At 43.9% G+C, this 20,254-nt stretch overlaps 1 protein-coding gene and 1 long non-coding RNA gene across 2 annotated transcripts; one reads left to right on the top strand and one right to left on the bottom strand.

Annotated features, from left to right (window-relative positions):
• Nucleotides 1–8,141: 8,141 nt before the first annotated feature.
• Nucleotides 8,142–19,570, bottom strand: LOC101158074 (uncharacterized). The gene is made up of 13 exons (XM_023950947.2): nucleotides 19,407–19,570; nucleotides 18,618–18,823; nucleotides 18,397–18,534; nucleotides 17,796–17,934; nucleotides 16,849–17,704; nucleotides 16,175–16,316; nucleotides 15,955–16,098; nucleotides 11,474–11,536; nucleotides 11,135–11,193; nucleotides 9,409–10,000; nucleotides 9,125–9,224; nucleotides 8,714–8,903; nucleotides 8,142–8,635 (listed from the first exon to the last, which is right to left on the bottom strand). The coding sequence occupies exons 1-13, from the start codon at nucleotides 19,530–19,532 to the stop codon at nucleotides 8,499–8,501; spliced, it is 2,892 nt and encodes a 963-aa protein (XP_023806715.2). The 5' UTR covers nucleotides 19,533–19,570; the 3' UTR covers nucleotides 8,142–8,498.
• Nucleotides 11,703–15,393, top strand: LOC105357453 (uncharacterized). The gene is made up of 5 exons (XR_013655006.1): nucleotides 11,703–11,831; nucleotides 13,767–13,908; nucleotides 14,594–14,684; nucleotides 14,845–14,983; nucleotides 15,079–15,393. It is a non-coding gene; the product is annotated as an uncharacterized LOC105357453 (long non-coding RNA).
• Nucleotides 19,571–20,254: the final 684 nt, after the last annotated feature.

Raw genomic sequence — 20,254 nt, 5'->3', positions numbered from 1 at the left:
CCTCTGTCAGCTTACTCACATCCCTCCGAGTTGCCTTGATTTTGGCCTCTAACCGTTGCTTCCATGGTGGGTACTGTTTCCTTCCATGGTTGCTCTTGTAGCCAAGCATCTCAAGGATCACTGCTGCTGAAGTGTAAACGAGTTCATTGGTTTCTGTGATGTTTGTGGTAGGAATTGCCCTCAATGCTTCATTCACAGTTTCCAGTAGACTTTCAGGTACGTCACTTAACCGTTGTAGTTGGTGTCGGGGTTGTCTAGTGTTCATTGTAGGCATGATCTTGTCTTTCAGGTCAGTTGCTGCCTCGCTCAGCTTAATTGTGGTTGTTGGGGCTGTGTACCCAATCTCAGGGTGGGAGTGTGGCATAACCTCCTCTCTGACCTGTTGTTCTTGCTCTCTCGTGGCATTGTATTTTATCGCTTCAATCTCAAGTTGTGATAGGAGTTGCCGTTTGTGGATGTTAGAGCACTGAGCTACCAGTTGTTTGGCAGTTAGCCTTGATTGCCTTGATTGACACACACACACACATATACATACATATATATATATATATATATATATATATATATATATATATGGGATATACCAAGGTAATGCTCTGTCGGGCCAACATCAGTCACCTCCTCTACATGGATGACATCAAGCTATATGCTAAGAGCGAGCGTGACATTGACTCCCTGATCCACACAACCAGGATCTACAGTACTGACATTGGGGTGTCATTCGGGCTGTAGATGCAGCCGGATGGTGACAAAGAGAGGCAAGGTAGTCCACACAGGAGGGGTCTCACTCCCAGAAGGAACAATAGCAGACATTAAGGACAGTAACAAGTACCTTGGAATTCCACAGGCAAATGGCAACCTGGAGCAGGCAACAAGGAAAGCTGCAACAGCTAAATACCTCCAACGAGTAAGGCAAGTCCTGAGAAGCCAGCTCAATGGCAAAAATAAGACCCGGGCAATAAACAGCTACGCACTGCCAGTTATCAGATACCCTGCAGGAATAATAAGATGGCCAAAGGAAGAGATACAGACCACGGATGTTAAAACACGAAAGATTCTCACCATGCATGGAGGGTTCCATCCCAAATCCAGCACCCTGAGACTGTATGCTAGCCGCAAGGAAGGAGGCAGAGGACTAGTGAGCGTAGAAGCCACTATCCAGGATGAAACATCCAAGATCCATGAGTACATCAAGCTCAAGGCCCCAACTGACAGTGTGCTCAGTGAATGTCTCAGGCAATGGAGAGCAGAGGATACAGTGCTGGAGGACAGATCCTCATGGGAGGACAAACCCCTGCATGGGATGTACCACCGGACCTGAACTGAAGTGGCTGATATCAAGAAGTCCTACCAATGGCTAGAAAGGGCTGGCCTACAGGACAGCACTGAAGCGCTCATCCTGGCAGCTCAGGAACAAGCCCTGAGCACCAGAGCCATAGAGGCTCAGATCTACCACACCAGAATAGACCCAAGGTGTAGATCTACCACACCAGACAAGACCCAAGGTGTAGGCTGTGCAAAGAGGCGCCTGAAACAATCCAGCAAATAACTGCAGGATGTAAGATGCTGGCAGGTAAAGCATACATGGAGCGCCACAATCAAGTGGCTGCAATAATATACAGGAACATGTGTGCAGAATATGAACTGGAAACCCCAAGGTCAAAATGGGAAACACCTCCGAAGGTGGTAGAGAATGAGAGGGCAAAGATCCTGTGGGACTTCCAGATCCAGACTGATAGGATGGTAGTGGAGAACCAACCAGACATTGTAGTGGTGGATAAAGAACAGAGGAAAGCCGTTGTGGTGGATGTGGCAATGCCAAGCGATGGGAACATCAGGAAGAAAGAACATGAGAAACTGGAGAAATACCAGGGACTCAAAGAAGAACTGGAGAAAGCCTGGAAAGTGAAGGTGACAGTGGTGCCTGTGGTAATTGGAGCACTCGGGGCAGTAACCCCCAAGCTGGAGGAGTGGCTACAACAGATACCTGGAAAGACCTCAGACCTCTCAGTCCGGAAAAGCGCAGTGCTAGGAACAGCTAAGATACTGCGCAGGACCCTCAAGCTCCCAGGCCTCTGGTAGAGGACCCGAGCTTGGAGAAGAAACCACCCGCGGTGTCACGGTGCCTCGGTCAGCCCCGCCCCCTCAGCTCTGCTCCTGACTTCCACCAGCTGTGACCACTTCATCTCATCAACCTGCCTACACTTAAGGAGATCCAGCCCATTCATCGACGCCAGTTCGTTAACTCCTAACGGTGACTACGCCTGGTCAGCCTGCTCAAGTCCCATGTCTTTGTCCTGCCTTGCTTTCATGTTCTGCCTCTCTGTCTCAGGATTTACCCAACGAAGGTCACCTGTGTGGAAGTCTGCCGTCACTCACCTGCCGTCCTGAACCGAGCTCGGAGCACTCCAGCCGCAGTGATCCCTCCAGCCTCGCCACGAGCCACGTCTGGATTCCCTCCTGTCAATGGATTACTCTCATCAACCCCTCCTGTGATTAAAACTCACTTACCAAGTCACTTACCTGTCTGATCATTCTGAGTTCCAGCGTCTGGGTCTGTCTCGCCTGAAAACCATGACAGAACGAACTGGCCAAAATCCAGACCCAGCTGACTCAGATGATCTGCGCCACGCCGTGAGCCAACAAGGAATCTTCCTGGGACGCCAAGCTGACGCTCTATCCCAAATCGCTTCGGCTCAACAAGACCTTTTTCGGCGTCTGTATGGTATGTCGCAAACATTATCAGAAATCACCAGTCAAGCTTCCATTCCTGCTCCTACAGTTCCGGCCGCAACATCCGGCAACAACCTTTCTTCCGCTGCCGTCATGACACCTGAGAACTTCCGTCTCCAACCGGAACCTTTCCACGGCGACACGGAAGCCTGCGGAGGGTTTCTCCTTCAATGCCAGTTACTTTTTCAGCAAGCACCACGATACTACCTTTCCGATCACAGTAAGATCACGCTAATCATCAATTCACTTCGCAGTAAAGCGCTACAATGGGCTCAGGCTTTCCTATCCGCCAATCCTATATCCCACCTACCTTTTGAACGATTCATAGATGAATTAAAATTGGTGTTTGATCAGCCCCGTAAGCAAGACGAAGCAGCACGCAAACTTCTTACACTCCGACAACGTAACCGCTCCGTTAGCGAGCATATCATTGACTTCCGCATCCTGGCTGTGGAGGCTGGGTGGTCTGACCCAGCGCTCCGAGGGTTTTTTTACCAGTCCCTCAATGAAGCCATCAAAGATCATCTTTGTACCCAGCCGGAAGCTAACACTTTTGAGGAATTAGCTGCTGCCGCCTTACGTTCCGATATCAGGCTACAGGAACGTAATGTGAGTCGGAGCCAGGCTGCCAAGAAGGCTACTACGCTAACACCCCTCGTCACTTCCATGGACTGTAAACCCGTTCTCCGGTCAGAGACTCCTCGCACTATCCCAGAAGAACCTATGCGTATCGGGCATTCAAAAATCACAGCCGAGGAGCGGCTAAGACGTCGCAACGAAGGTGCGTGTTTCTATTGTGGTGAAACAGACCATCAGATTAACCGATGCTCCCGTCGTTTAGACTCCAGAACCCCTCCGCTAAGAGACCGGCTGCGGGGGGACCGTTCCGCTTCGCTTAAGGATTTTTTGTTTGTCCCGGTCAAGTTATGTCATCAATCCAGAATTTTGGACTTTCAGGCGCTGGTCGACTCTGGCGCTGAACAGAGTCTAATCGATCAGAGTATCGTTGATCGTTTAACTTTACCCACCGAACAACTCCCATCTCCTGTCCATGCTGCTGGTTTAGGGGGACAGCATTTGTCCGTTATTTCACACCGTACCAAACCTGTTTTGCTTGTTACCTCCGGGAACCACCGCGAGTTCATTCAGTTTTTTGTCACTCGCACACCCCAGACTCCTGTCGTTTTGGGGTTCTCGTGGCTTAGACTCCATAATCCCCATCTTGATTGGAGCCGTGGTAATATCATGGGGTGGAGTGACTTTTGCATGGGTCACTGTCTCCAATCTGCGTTATCCTCCGTTTCCACGCCCTTGAGCTGTGAACCCGAAAATATTGATCTTTCTAATATTCCGGATTGTTACCATGATTTAAAACTCGTGTTCAGTAAATCGAAGGCTTCCTCCTTACCACCTCACAGACCTTATGATTGTGCCATCAATCTTCTCGAGGGCGCCACCCTTCCCAAGGGAAGATTGTTTAACCTTTCGGGCCCCGAAAAGAAAGCTATGGAGCTTTACATTCAGGAAGCCCTAGCTCGGGGTCACATTCGTCCTTCCTCTTCCCCAGCCGGGGCCGGGTTTTTCTTCGTCGAGAAGAAAGACAAATCACTCAGACCCTGTATAGATTTCCGTGAACTGAACCAGATAACAATTAAAGATAAATATTCTCTCCCTCTCATCAGCTCGGTTTTTGATTCCATTCAGGAAGCACGCATATTCTCAAAACTCGACCTTCGTAATGCCTACCACCTCGTGCGAATGAGAGAAGGAGATGAATGGAAAACCGCGTTTAACACTCCGTTAGGACACTTCGAATATCAGGTTATGCCGTTTGGTCTAACCAACGCACCCGCCACCTTTCAACGCTTGGTCAACGACGTACTCAGAGATTTTTTGAATCAGTTTGTATTCGTGTACCTGGATGACATCTTGATTTACTCCAAAGATCCCAAGAACCATCAGAACCATGTGCGTCTAGTCCTTCAGAGGTTAGCCGAAAATCAGCTATTCGTAAAGGCCGAAAAATGCCAGTTCCACTCTACCAGCATTCCTTTCCTCAGGTACATTTTTGAAGCTGGCAGTATTCGTCCAGACCCTGCCAAGATAACTGCCGTTTCCCAATGGGAACCTCCCTCGTCACGCAAAAAGCTCCAGCAATTCCTTGGCTTCGCCAATTTCTACCGTCGATTTATTAGGAATTACAGTTCAATTGCTGCGCCCCTCACTCGTCTCACATCAACTTCAAAACCGTTTCTCTGGGATACCACGGCTCAAGCTGCTTTCAGCACCCTGAAGAAACTGTTTGTCTCAGCCCCAATCCTCATTCAACCGGACGTTTCCAGGCAATTTGTGGTGGAGGTTGACGCCTCCGACTCCGGTGTAGGGGCCGTTTTGTCCCAACGAGAGGAGTCATCAGGAAAGCTTAAACCTTGTGCTTTTTTTTCAAAGAAATTATCACCCGCAGAATGCAACTATGATGTGGGCAATCGGGAGCTCCTGGCAATAAAGCTGGCTCTCGAGGAGTGGCGTCATTGGCTGGAGGGAGCGGCTCAACCTTTCATAGTCTGGACTGACCATAAAAATCTGGAATACCTGCGCTCTGCCAAACGACTCAACTCCCGCCAAGCCCGCTGGTGTTTGTTTTTTGACCGGTTTAATTTCTCCATCACTTACAGACCCGGCAGCAGAAATATCAAACCGGACGCCCTCTCACGCCAATTCTGTGACCCTGAACAGTCCAAGACGACCACCAGCATTCTCCCTGATACCTGCATCATTGGCAATCTGACCTGGGACATCGAAACCAGAGTTATTCAGGCGCAAGGTGAGGAACCTGATCACGCCACTCCTCCTAACGGCACTCTTTATGTCCCCACATCTGTCAGATCTGCAGTAATCACCTGGGCTCATACCTCTCGCATCGCCTGTCATGGAGGAGTCACCCGTACTCTCAATCTTATACGGAGACGCTTTTTCTGGCCCTCCATGAACAAGGACGTCAGAGGGTACATCGCCGCCTGTACCACCTGCGCACGCTCCAAAACCTCTAACTCTCCACCTGCGGGGTTATTGCAGCCTCTTCCCACGCCTAACCGTCCCTGGTCTCATATCTCCATCGATTTCGTCACGGGCCTTCCCATGTCTCAGGGTAACTCTATCATCCTCACCGTAATTGACCGATTCTCCAAGTTTGTCCATTTCATACCTCTCCCTCAGTTGCCCACAGCTTCTGAAACAGCAGAGGTTCTGGTAAATCACGTCTTCAGACATCACGGCATCCCAGCTGACATTGTGTCCGACCGCGGACCCCAATTTATCTCACATGTCTGGAAGGCTTTTTGTTCTGCCCTAGGTGCCACCGTCAGCCTAACATCTGGGTACCATCCCCAATCGAACGGTCAAGCAGAACGGGCCAATCAGGAGCTGGAAGCTGCCCTCCGCTGCCTAGCCGCCCAGAACACGTCTGACTGGTCTAAATGCTTGGTCTGGATCGAGTACGCCCACAACACGCATCCTTCCTCTGCCACAGGTGTGTCCCCCTTTGAAGCGTCACTTGGTTATCTGCCTCCTCTGTTTCCATCCCATGAATTAGACCTCACCGTGCCATCTGTTCAAGACCACCTCCAACGTTGCCAGCGCATATGGCGCCAAACCCAAGAGGCTCTCCGTCGCTCCAAGGACAATAACTGCCGTACTGCCAACCGCCACAGGGTGGCTGGTCCCGCTTACCAACCAGGCCAGAGAGTATGGTTGTCGTCTAAAAACATCCCGATCCAGGCCACGTCACGCAAGCTGGCTCCCCGTTACATTGGACCATTCACCATTGATCGCATCATCAATCCCTCATGTGTCCGTCTTCATCTTCCGGCAGCTCTCAAGGTTCATCCATCCTTTCACGTTTCCCAGATCAAGCCTGTTGTGGACAGTGATTTGTGCCCGCCTTCCGCTTCCCCACCACCCGCCCGGCTCATCGACGACGCTCCGGCGTATACCGTCAGCCGCGTTTTGGACGTCCGGCGCCGGGGGCGCGGCTATCAGTTCTTGGTGGATTGGGAGGGTTATGGTCCTGAGGAACGGTCTTGGATCTCCCGTTCCCTCATTTTGGACCATTCCCTCATTTCCGATTTCTACCGCGCCCACCCGGACCGTCGGCCTCGACCGCCCAGAGGCGGTCGTTAGGGGGGGGGTACTGTCACGGTGCCTCGGTCAGCCCCGCCCCCTCAGCTCTGCTCCTGACTTCCACCAGCTGTGACCACTTCATCTCATCAACCTGCCTACACTTAAGGAGATCCAGCCCATTCATCGACGCCAGTTCGTTAACTCCTAACGGTGACTACGCCTGGTCAGCCTGCTCAAGTCCCATGTCTTTGTCCTGCCTTGCTTTCATGTTCTGCCTCTCTGTCTCAGGATTTACCCAACGAAGGTCACCTGTGTGGAAGTCTGCCGTCACTCACCTGCCGTCCTGAACCGAGCTCGGAGCACTCCAGCCGCAGTGATCCCTCCAGCCTCGCCACGAGCCACGTCTGGATTCCCTCCTGTCAATGGATTACTCTCATCAACCCCTCCTGTGATTAAAACTCACTTACCAAGTCACTTACCTGTCTGATCATTCTGAGTTCCAGCGTCTGGGTCTGTCTCGCCTGAAAACCATGACACGCGGAGGGTGAAAGGGGCGTTTTTTTTGTTTTTCTTTTTTTATATATATATAGATATATATATATATATCTATATATGTATATAAACAAACATCTAGTTTAGGCTAAACTAGTTTTTAGTGTTGTGATTGCTTATTGGAGGCTGATTAGCAACTTCTGATTAGAGAGTTGAGGGCATGGGTCCACCCCAAAAAGGGTCTTTTCTGCAATGTTAGAACGCAAACTTTAACCGTCTCAGTGTCATTTGCCTCAACAAAACATCCGTCAATAAGGCGGTGCCCACCCGAAGACCTCAGACCTGCTTGGACCCCTGCAACAGCTGGGCTTTGTTTTCCAGTGTTGAGAGCAAAGATTAGGTAGAATAAAAAATTCTAAGACATAGTTTCATCAGAAATTAACCCCTTGAGTTGTGGACTAGACTAGTGGTGCGGAGTAAGCCTGCACTGATATCCCATCATCCTTTTGTTAACACTCTCTACTGCTAACTTACAGCCTCTCATAATCCCAAGCTAACATAAGCGGTGCAAAATAAATGGCAACCATTATTGAGACTATTATGTTGTACAATTCTGAGCCAGATTCCAGCTCAGATTAGGAAAACCAAGACAGGGATCTATTTGTCTGCAAGTATATTCATTGGAATGGAGTGGAGGAGGGATACTTTGGCTTCCCCTGAACATTTTCTGTCATAAAAGAAACTTTATTGAAACAGCATTTTGTATGATTTGAATAAGGAAATGCTTAGAAACACAGTTTTGATTTAAATTTTATTTAATTATGTCCTCCAACATCAGCAAAATGACATAAGAACATGTTAAAAACACCAAAAACACAGTTTTCTTCGGAGAGGGTGTGGCCTGATGTCCTTTTTTGAGGTTGTAAAGCAATGGGTCAAAATATGGATTTAAGTGTTTGCTAGACAACTGATTAAATGGTTGTCCATCATTTCTTTATTTATTTGTATAATGTATTTATTGTTAGCACGTTTATGTATTTTCCAACACCAATACAAAAACAATCTGTTAAAATGCATACATATATGAAGATTCCCAAAACGTGAGCTGAAGGATAAAAGCTGGTCTGCAACCTGCACCTCCACAAGCTGAAGCTTTAGGTTTCGTAGGTTGGTAGAGGTTGGTATCTGACTTTGGACATTTTGGTCTTGAACACGACCACGCCGCAGATCATTCCCACAGTAGCAAGAAGACATCCGGCAATGAAGACCAGGTTCAGGTTCAGGTTGATCACTGGAAATAAAGGAAGGCCCAATGCTATTTCAGTTTTGCCCACAGATTCAGAAACTTCTTTTGGACTGCCGTACATACCTGACGCACTGCTGTCTGAGTGCAGGCGCAAAGGACCCTGGGAAATGAAGTGTGCTCTGCTCTGGACGGTGGCCTCTCTCTTGTGGATGTGATGATGATCGTTGGAACTGGAGGAGTTCATGCATCCCTGAGAGCACCTGGTGTTGGGGTTCCCTGCTTCACACACCATCACTGAGCAGCTGATGTACACCTGAACACAACATCACACTGTGTCACTCTTCCTGTCCTGCTGCGCCCTCTAGTGGACCAGGGACACAAATGTGGTCAAAGCCTCCTCAAACGTCTGCCACAGAACCGCATTCATTCAAGCTCCTATCACAGGGTTAAACTTTCTAAAGTCAGAGCGGCGGTTTTATAGAACTTTGTCACAGAAAAAGGAGAACGGTTACACCGAGACATAAGAACACACACCTGATCATGCAAACCAATGAACTTGAAGGCCTCCACGCTGAACCGGAACTGTTTCTGGTTGGAGGGGGCGTAAATCTGAACAGTTGGATCCACTGTGCACCTTCAGGATGATACAGAGATGTTAGTCTTTTTGTCTGGGAATGGCAAGATACCACACAAAGTACAGTCTAAAAAAACTCCTCTTCTTGACTCTGAATGACCCAAGAGGTGACCCACGGATAACAGAATATGACCTGTGGTTGGAAAATAGATGGATTTTCTCTGTACTATGTTCTCATGCCTACCCATTGTCAATGATGGTGTAGGTGGAGTGGTAGTTGGGGTTGTCATAGGGTGAGGCTCTGCAGGACTCCACAAACATCTCAGTGTTGTTGAGTGAAGAGGAGGCTTCAATCTCCATGTAGATCTTGCTTCCTAACTCATACTCCAGAGGGTAGGAGTTCGGGTCAATCATGGCTTGGTACTGGCTGTCTGGGTAGAACTCAAACTGGTAGGTGAAGGTGCCGAAGCCTCTCTCCCACACGGTGACGTTCTTCCTGTGAGCTGTGAAACCCACAGTCATGTTGCTTTTCTTGGCGTACTGGCAGTAGAAGCTGATCTCCATGAGGTGCTTCCTGGTGATCAGCTGACTGGGGTCGTCCACTGTGGTGAACTCATTCTTGAAGAAGAGGTTGTCGTCATCTTCCTCGATCTGAGTACCACAGGCGTTGAGGGGGAAGTCGGCGATGACGTGAGAGCTGTTGGAGTGAGTGGTCAGGCTGCAGACAGTGTTGGTGGGGTCACTCAGCTCCAGATGGTCTTCAGAAAGTCCAGTGAGGGAATCTTTGGGGATCTCCACCCTCATGGAGGACTCACCACAGACCACGTTGGCTTTGACTGGAGGGAGAAACCATTCATTAAAAAAAACCTTCATCTCCACAGATCTACAAAATAACATACATTTATAGAATAGAGGAAGGTTGCATTTTAGCTGCTTTTTTCTTTTAAATGAGCCATTTCTGAGGGAATTCATTTTGAAGACCCATTGCAAAAGTAGTCTATTCAGGTGTGTTACAAGTATACTTAGGCCAAATCTGAATTCATCCCTTAACTCTACGGCTTCTCCCTACCCTTCCAATTGTAGGGGCATTTGGAAGGGTAGGGTTGTTCCAAATGGGTTTTTTAAAGGCTCACTCTTAAAAAGGACATCGCTGTGCTGCAAGGGTGTTCTGTGTCGCGCTGGGCCATGGAGGAGTAATGCTTTTCTTCACATGGGTGTGGTCTGATGCACAGAAGCTACATTTAAGTTATGAATTTTTGTTTCAGCATTACCTTTCTAAAGGTATAAAACCTATGTTGTTATGTTTTTCTAGAGCTAGCAGGTCCGCACTAAGGTAGCTGACCTACGTCTACTGAAGACGTCATCGAGTGGGAGTAACATTTGAATTAGAAGTTGAAAAAAGTTGTCATTGTATTGTTCTGATTTTGGCGATTTTATTGATGTATACTTTGGGGAACTATGTATTTTAAACTGTTTTAAACCTAATCTAAGTTAATCTATTATATAGTCTTTTATGCAATTTAACATTAATAATGTACATTTTCACTTTACTTTATTTATCTTATTTTATCTATTGTCTCTTGGTGGCTGGCCATGGTCAGAACAGGACAGAGGATGGAAATTAGCCAGGCTACAATCCTGCATATTTACAGTGTCTCACTATTTTCAGAGCACTCTACACTGTTTGTTGTATGCATTCTCCTTTAAATAAATAAATACAAATACAAGATACTATTTTTCTATAACTCTCCGTTTGGAGGGCTAAATGTAGGGGAAGGGAGAAGCCGTAAAGGTAGGGGGAAGAATTCGGATTCAGCCTTAGTCTGTACTAAAAGTGAGGCAGAATACTTTAAAAACTGATTTATTAATAACTGATTTATTTGAGTAGTTGTAAATAAGTTCAATATTTGGTGCTTTGCCTTTGTGCCATTGTCAGGTTTTCTTTTTATAATAGAACATTGTAGACTCACTTTGCTCCTTTCCAACGTCCACAAGAACACACCTCATCTCAGTCTGATAGACACCAGACCTAAAAAAATATTTAAAAGAAGGAAAAAAATGTGTGTACATGTACGTCTTTATATTGATAAAAACTATTTTGGTTAAAAAAGAAAGCAGCGTTGGTTAATTCTACATGTTTTAATTCTAGAATTTTGTTCCTTCCAAACAATTAATTTGTATTAATATTTGCAGCTATGTGTAATTCTAAAATAAACATCATGGGAAGCTGCTTAAAGGGTCAATAAATAATTCCAATAAATAATACAATATAATTTTCTCAAGGTTTTAACAAGTGAAATGTCACTTACTGTGAGACGGCTGTAGCATGAACATGATTATGGGAGGCAGTCTGAAAGCTGCTAATAGCTGACCTGCAAAAGAATAAAGAAAATGTGATTCCTGATGATTGTTTCTTCCTCCTAACTAAATGAAACAAACTCTACACAGCAAAATCTGCTGTGTTGATTTGTGTTGAATTTTCCAGTGTTAAATATTTCGAGTTGATAAGTGTTGATCTTAGTGTTGTTTTGAGCACATCCAGTGTTAAAACAGAATTGGGGCGGAGCCTTGTGCCTCAACGGCTGACGGAGTTATTTCAAACTCTGTTGGCGGTTTTTTCTCGGAGAGCGGAGGAGTAAAGTCGTCTGCTACATTCATTTCAAAAGGGTAAGAACAAATATATAAATGTCTTCACTTTTATAAACATAAAGCATGTTTGTAATGCGATAGATATTAATTAGTTAGCTTCGATACATTTATTGCTCTTAATGTTAAGTAACGCGCTATTTTTCTTTAGCTAGTTTTTCAGTGTTACATGGCGACCCACTCCAGTGAAAATCGCCTTTTCTTGAGTATTTTTAACATATTTCTGTAGCATTTTTCTGATGATATTGGAAATTAAATAATGTAATATTTAAAACTGTGTTTCTTAGTATTTCTTTTTGTAATTGTAGCAGACAAAAATTCGTCGTTGGAAAAAAAAAACTCAAATATGTGACGCTGTTACTAAATGGGCGACCCGGTCTCTCCGCTCTGCCCCCCTCATGCGTCTACCGTCATACAAATAGATCCATGAACGTCTTTGTCTCGTCTGCGCTGGAATCTGGATCTAAACTGTACGCACAAGGCAGTGTTGGTTGGTAGTGTCACCGGTTTACAGCCCAAAGTAATCCAGTGATGAAAGTCTTCCGGGAATTCCCGGAAATCCGGGTTTTTGAGCAAACCGAACGTACTTTCCGGGAAATAAAGACCTGATCTCTACGGACAAATCGCTTTCCGGAGGAAAAAATGGTCTGAAATCGGCAAATTTTAGCTTTATTTTCTATATTTTTCCGCGGATCGCTTCCTCTATGGTCGTGGCCATCTCTCGTCTTCCCGGCCTATTGACCAATGACGGGACGTTTTAGTTGCTTTCGGATGCGTCGACGGGTCTGATTGGCTCTGTCTGCACCACGCGGTCAGCGTGACTGCTTCCCTAGAGACCAAAACTGGCTGACCCACGCTAAACTTTCACAAACACATCTGAAGAGTTTGCGATCAAATTTGTGTTAAAATAATGGCGGGCATCGTCATTATTGAGCGTGGTCACGACCTCAGTTGTGAGAAGACGATAAAAAACACATTGAAGTGGTCTTGGCTGGAAGAAAAATATTTTTAAGGTAGTGCAGGTCAAATACTTTTTGTGTAAAATAATCTCAAAACCAAATTTTGAAATAATTTCAGTTTTAGATTTGAGTTTCAGTTTTTATTTTGAATACATTTCTCTATCTAATTTATTTGTATTTCCTAATTACCATGATTTAGTTCAGTATAGTTGACATTAATTATAAGTATTTGATGGTTTGGACCCGCACTCCCTTAAAAAAGAATGTTTACAATGTTTAGTTTAGTTTGTATGTTTGTTTTAAAAATTTCCCAGATTACGATTACGATTAAGTATTGGTGTTAAAGAATTGATGTATTATGTTATAAAAAGATAGTTTAAAGCAGATTCCCATATTTTGATGTAATTATAGTTTGAGAAAACAGTGCAAGTGGATGTTGTACATCAGTCATTTCTAAAGCAGAAATAATGTATAAATAATTGAGGGACTTTTATAGAATATCATAGTTACTGGTGTTCTTTTTGCCATTTGGGGCTTTGATGTTACTATATTTTAGCAATTGTATCTTTTGCAGCTTTAAGGAAAAGCATAGATTGTAGGATTGTGTTACTTTGAGCAATTATCCAAATTCTTTTTTAGGACCAGCAAGTCCTTAATGGAGAGTCAAACTAGGGGTTTGAATGTTACATCATGATGCTCCAATTAGTCTTAGTTTCTTGATTAAGAAGTGAATAACTAGCTGCCAGAATGCACCAGAATGCATCTAAGACCACGTATTTTTCCAAAATTTCTCTCCGCGCCGCCATATCGCTCAAAGAAAAGTTCAGGGATTTTTTCCTTGCCTGACTTTCATCACTGGTAATCTGAAAACCGCCAAACTCTTCTATGTCCCCAGGGTGGGGGTGCTGCGTACGTTGACACAAGCACACACACGCCCACCCCACACACAGTTCTGCTCCCGAACTTTCATTCATTTTCTTAACCCAATTTTGGACAGGCGGGGCGGGGCGGCAAACCCCCAACAACAGGTTGTATGAGTCGACAGAGCCCGGGTCCGTTAAGCGCCGTCTCTGCCTGTAGCATCTCCAGTTCAAAGAAGATAGCGACACTCCAGCGGCCACACAGCCTAACTTAGACCGGTACGGTATTTTCATGAGAAAAATAACTGCTGAACCGACCCTAAAACCGCCAAAAACGCCCCCAACGTAGTTAAAAGACAACTGAGCGCTGTCACAACAGGGATCAAAAATATGGTTGTAGTAGTGGGATTTTAAACATCTAATGTTAACTATGGGACAAGGGTGGACTTTTTCTCAATTATAGGTGTGAATAAATCAAAAGCACATTTTTAAATTGAAAGTGATTTGAGCAATAATAAGAAAAGTAACTGCTGCTGGGCGCCATTATTATCTAAAGATGGGGGAGGAGGACGAGAATGGACATTCATTGGAGGCTTGACAGGGCCGCGCGCCCCCCGCGCAGTGGTCGTTGAGGAAAACGTTTTGAGACAAAAAAAAATACACAGTAATTTTATGACCTTTTTGCTACTTATTTATTATAAAATACTTAAATGTCGCAGGATGGGTGAGATTCTGTGTGTGCCTGTGCGTCAGTTAAATAGAAAATCACTCCAGACACGTTTTTGATCAAGTAATAGTTGTTTTATGAAAGAAAGCTAGAAAAAGTTGATTTTGCATATTACACATTTTTAAAAGTATTACTGATATGAATTGTGTTCATTTGAACAAAAATGTTTATCTATGCTTCAACTTGTCTAAGAACAAATTAATTCTGTGAAACTAAAGTACTGTTTTTCCTTAACAGTTTCTGTTAACTGCCACCATGCTGCTAAAGGTCAAATACGGAAGTACCAAAAAATACATCCGATTAAAGTCAGGATTTCTCATCTGTGAAGGTGAGCAGGCATTCTGTATAATGAAATATTTACATCATTTGGTCTTTGTTAAAATGCAAGGAGGCTGGGAATATTTGATCAAATTTAATGACATTTTTTTATTACTGCAGATGTTATTACTTTTTTTCTTTCTTTCGCTCATGCCAATTTTTTCTTCCAGTAAAAAACAAGTTTGGAATTCCGGATGGAACTGAGCTATCACATTTTTGATGACACAGCAGTGGAGGAAGATGTTCTTCTTGAACTTATAGAAAGCAAACCTGACCTGTGTCTGACTGTTAGTGACAGCATATGAGATAGTAAGTTTCAGTAACTTTTTGAATGATTTCACATAACTTGTCATTAGCTAGCTGTTGTACAAATTTTTACATTTTTTTCCCTTTCTCTCCCTTAGAACATTCTCGTCCATCCACCCTCCCTGAAGAACAGTCAGTCACTTTGAGTGTGACTGACTTCTTGAACTTCTTGAACATTTCAATGAGCAGTTTCATGCGTACAAAGTGTTCGTAAGTACTCAAAATGAGTTCATTAAAGCAGACAGTCTTGCCATTCACAGGCCGTTCAACTTACAAAGTGCCTACAGTGAAGACGACAGCATTTATATTGTACCTTTGTCTTTGTTGTAATGATGGTCAAGTTTACCTTGTGCTCAAAATGTTATGGTGCTTGGATGATCTCTTACTCTTAATAAAGAGTTCAAAGCTTTCTCAAATGTCGTAATATTTCTTTCACATTGTAAAATATTTTTACTCTTGGGGTTTTCTCAGGCGGCTGCACCTACAATCCAGCTAGGGATAGGTAGGAAAAGATGATTGTGTATCTGCTCCTACTTCTGTATAATCAAAGAAAGCCACGCTTCAACTGATCGTCAGTTGTTTGTATGTATATATTGACATAAACATATTTGCAACATTATAGGGACCAAACCTTTTATGTTTTGTATTTGACTACTTATAAAAGTAAACTTAATGTAAGATAAAACTAGTCTTTTAAAGGCAGTAAAGTACAGAAACAAAACTAATCATGGGAATCAACTCAGAATAAGAGTTAATTTTTGACACAATTTAGTGTTAAAAAAACACTGTTGAAGTGTCAAAAATAACACTAAGAATGTCAGTAATGTAACACTATTGCGGAGTTAAAATAGTGACACTTTATAAAGTGTAATTTTAACACTGGGCTGGTGAGGATTATATAAACACTCGCAAAGTGTTAAAATTGACACTATGGGAGTTAAATTAACACTGCTGATTTTGCTGTGTAGGCTCACCCAGTTGCTGATTCCACAGCAAAGCAGATTGGGTAATGCTCTCCCAGGTCATCTGCCATAGGTGTCCACCGGATGACAAACTCATTGTGTGTGCTCCTGTGCATGCTAATGTTTGAAGGTCCACTCATGATGAGGTCTTGCATTCTGCATGAAAACCAAAGAGAGGATGATTGATGGCATCCTGCAGCCACCAGGCTTCTCTGAGCTCCACCTGACTTACACTGAATGAGTTGCTTCTGCTTTGACTTTAATCTCCACCTCTTTGTTGACCTCTGCCTTAATGCGTGCTCCATCTGCAGGGGTTGGATGCACAAACGTTGGAAGGTAGACTCCTTCTTCACAGGAAGGGACTGCTGGATCCACTGCAGTTAGGAAGGACAGACAAGAACATTCTAAATTTAAGTACCGCTTGATAAAATTAACAATGCTTCTTGGAGTTCACTGATAAAAAAAAGGAAAAGTATTCGCCTGAACTAAATTTTATCATCACCCCCCCCCCCCCCCCCCAATCCTTTTTAGGATTTAACAGAAACAATGGAAAATATTTAACTTAATATGAAACAGTCTCTTTGTTCTTCAGTGTTATATGAAGTTAAACATTTTTCACAGGTGCTGTTAAATCCTGAAAGAACCAGTGGAAAATGTTAATATTAGACTTAAGATAACACTGTCTCTTTGTTCTTCAGTGCTTAGGCTGTGATGTCATACGATCGGAACAGAAAACCTTTGGTGTGGTCTTGCACAACATGTAAAAGTTTATATTTCATTGTGTATGTTAATTGTGTATGTTAAAACAGTAGCAAGGTAAAAAGCATTGTCGGATCAAAAGATAGTGGTTTTTATTACTTGAATTAAAAGTCTAGAAAATGTGACAACAAACACAAATATCCTTACCAAGTAAAGAGAACTGGAGGGGCAGTTTACTGAGAGGTGGAGTGTTGGTGTACGGAGGAGCTCCTGCGGTAGTTGTGCTTTGTATTGTGGTGGATCTTGTGCTTATAGTTTGTGTTGTTGTTGTTGGTCTTTGTGTAGTTGTTCGTGGTGTAGTTGTGGTCAGCCACATCCACCACCATTGGTATGTTGGTGATGTTGTGGTTATTGGTCTTGTTGTAGTGGTTGTTGGTGTTGTTGTCGTTGGTGGTGGTGTGGTGGATGTTGGCCACATCCACCACCATTGGTATGTTGGTGATGTTGTTGTCGTTGGTGTTGTTGTTGTTGGTCTTGTTGTAGTGGTTGTTGGTCTTGTTGTCGTTGGTGTTGTTGTTGTTGGTCTTGCTGTAGTGGTTGTTGGTGTTGTTGTCGTTGGTGTTGTTGTTGTTGGTCTTGTTGTAGTGGTTGTTGGTGTTGTTGTCGTTGGTGTTGTTGTTGTTGGTCTTGTTGTAGTGGTTGTTGGTGTTGTTGTTGTTGGTGGTGGTGGTGTGGTGGATGTTGGCCACATCCACCACCATTGGTATGTTGGTGATGTTGTGGTTATTGGTCTCATTGTTGGTGGTGTGGTTGGCCACATCCACCACCAGGGGCTTGCTGTTGATGTTGGGGATGGTGGTGGTGTGGTTGACCCTGATTGGTTTTGATAACCGTTCACCCACACACTCCTCTTCCTTCTGGCCAGCAGTGGATGCTTGTGGGCCTTTGATCCGTCTGAGTAAAACAGATCAATATGCTGTCTGGAATAATCTTCTACCACCATCTCAAAGCCATAGACTCTGGGGTCGGCACTGCCCTGCTGATAGTGCAACGTGCAGGAATCCTGAAGGGGGAAAAGTCCACACAACTGAAGTTAGCAAAGCACGACTTCTTGTGTTTGTGATATTCTTGTACAAAACTGTTTTTGAACCAACCTCATCAAGGTGAAAGCCTGATGGTTGATCACATCCGTCGCACTCTCTGTCATTGTAGTTTCCATACCGACAGCGGACTCTGTCACCGTCAGGATCAAAGGCCATCAGCTTGTATGACCGCGGGCAGTTTTCAGGAACTCTTGAATGGACACAAAGAAGGACTAGTAGTTCACACAATCGTCAACAAAACTGGGTTAAATCAAGGAAAGTAATTACAAATGACCACATACGTTACTGACTACATAGCAGATATGAATCAAATGACTTTCAATTAAGGAATCTTTGAAATCAACTTGTTTGAAAAGTGCTGCTTTCTAAAATACCTTATTAACAATTAACTGGCATTATGATTTGGTCAGTAGAGAATGACCTTACACAGGATTTAGCAGACACTTCTACCAAAACACTCATTGAAGACATTTGGTATTCTGGTGTCTTGCCTAAGAAGACAGATGCATTGTGGGATCTGAAGCCATGAACCATGTGACAGACAGCCTGTTTGTCCCAGTCTGCCACAGCCACACAGAAATGAACCTGCCAGCAAGTTCATTGTGTTTTTAAATGAAAAAGAGGGAAAAGGAAAAACACAACTGAAGTTTACCTCATGAAGGGAAGAATGGCAGTGTCTGGTGAATTGTTTGGTTTTCCGGTGTCAGATCTTCTTCCCAGATCCACCAGAGTATTCAGGCTCCAGCTAAAGACGCCGTTTCGTGTTGGAATCCAGCAACAGCTCTGATCGCTGGGAAAAAGACAAATTGAACTTCAAGTTCAAGTAAAGCAGCAAATCTGCTGGAGATGAGAATTCATTGAAAACATGCTTACCTCAGTTCAAATGGTTTGTCACTCCCAACAGTTCTTGTTTCCACTGTTTCCGTTTCACACCATTGGCTGTTGTAGATGGGAGCATTGCTACTGCTGTCAATCACAGTTTTCGGCCCCCCGTTGGTGGAGCCACAGTTCCCTCTGGAGCAGGACCAGTAGTGACTAAACTGACATCCATCATAGGTGGCCCTGTTACGAAAGGAAACCTATGGAAGAAGAGTTAGCAACATGAAGGAACTCTTTTATTGCAGCAGGAGAGATGTACTTCACTTCTGTTTTTGAGTTTCTGGTTTAATGAAATATAAAAGAAAACACAAAAGTGAAAAACTAGAACTAACAAAAGTTAATAGAAAACATTTCAAAGGCTACATACTCGAATAAAGAACAAAATATATGTATGTAAATAATTTAGGACTTTACTGAATCAAAAGTTATCTTCTGTTGCTCTGCATTTTAAATACAAAAACGTTTGAATAACATACTGAGAATAATTTCTACCTTTTCTGTCTATATTGAAGATTAAATTAAATTAGATATCAACATTAAAAAGTGAACTTCCTTCATAAAATCATCTTCTAATGGATCATTCAGAGCACTTGTTTCACCAGAACGGTGTGAATTAAGACGTAGAAATATTATCGTTGGGACAAACGTTCCATTTTTCTTTCTTTCACGGTTGACGGAAATTGAAATATTTAAACCACTGGAAAGAGTCAAAGCACATAAAGCTAACTAAAGAGACTTAAATAGGAGTAATCCATAACATGAATCTGTTGCTGCAAGCATCACCTTGAAGGATCCATCAGGATTTGTTCCTTTGTAGCTGAAGCTCACGGTTCCCCCAAAGTGATGAGAGGCCGACACCAGCGGGAGCAGCAGGAGCGTCTGAAGCAGGAGCAGCACCATGGAAGTCATGTTGGTGCTCCAAAGTCCACTCTGTGGAGAAGATGCTGCCCACATGCACCTGCAGCATCTTTATACAGCAGTCTGCAGGAGGTGGAGACGCCTGCCTCAGTCCAGTGGCATGCACACCGGACTTCAGAACCGGAAAAAGGCTGCAGAACCGGTTTGAAGGATTCATTTTCAACAAAAAGGAAACAAAACATTCAGAATATGGTCCTGACATTAAAGAACATGTTTGGATTAACACCCAAAATTCTGTTTTAATTCTGATTTAACTAAGATATGTTTAACAAAAATGTTCTTGATTTTTGACTAAAAAACCTTTGTTTTTTAATCTTAGCTTCTGGCCATACAATTGGTTTTACTTTTGTTTCTTCTGTAGTGGTTATTCACCAAGCTCTCCCAAAATTCTGCACAGAGGTTGAGTCAGAAGAAAGTCACGTCATCTGACTATAGGATCACTTGTTTCAGGCTAAATATTTGTTAGCATTCTTAAACTTAGTAAGGAACCCAAATCTTTCCGCAATCCTGCAGAAACAACAGGAAAGAATTAGAATGAGAGAAATCCTTCAGAAGGACCAGCGACAGAGAAAAAACAGCCTCTGGATGATCATTAACAAGAAATAGATGACAAGTTTCTATTGATGATACACACACACAAAGTTAAGAGGGCAGAGTAGGAAACAGTCAATGGAGTGGAGCCAATCATTACAGGATTATTATTAACTGCAGAT

The sequence above is a fragment of the Oryzias latipes genome, chromosome 3 (assembly GCF_053564925.1).
Source record: "Oryzias latipes strain Hd-rR chromosome 3, Olatipes_Hd-rR_3.1".
NCBI lineage: Eukaryota > Metazoa > Chordata > Actinopteri > Beloniformes > Adrianichthyidae > Oryzias > Oryzias latipes.
This window is presented reverse-complemented; position numbering and strand designations above follow the sequence as displayed.

What these genes read in the sequence shown, in the direction of transcription:
- LOC101158074 (XM_023950947.2), bottom strand. Translation starts at nt 19,532, where the DNA reads ATGACTTCCATGGTGCTGCTCCTGCTTCAGACGCTCCTGCTGCTCCCG. An exon ending in GCCATTCTTCCCTTCATGAG is followed by an intron (nt 17,935 to 18,396) that starts GTAAACTTCAGT and finishes TGTCCATTCAAG; the next exon opens with AGTTCCTGAAAACTGCCCGC. An exon ending in GCAGAAGCAACTCATTCAGT is followed by an intron (nt 16,099 to 16,174) that starts GTAAGTCAGGTG and finishes GTTTTCATGCAG; the next exon opens with AATGCAAGACCTCATCATGA.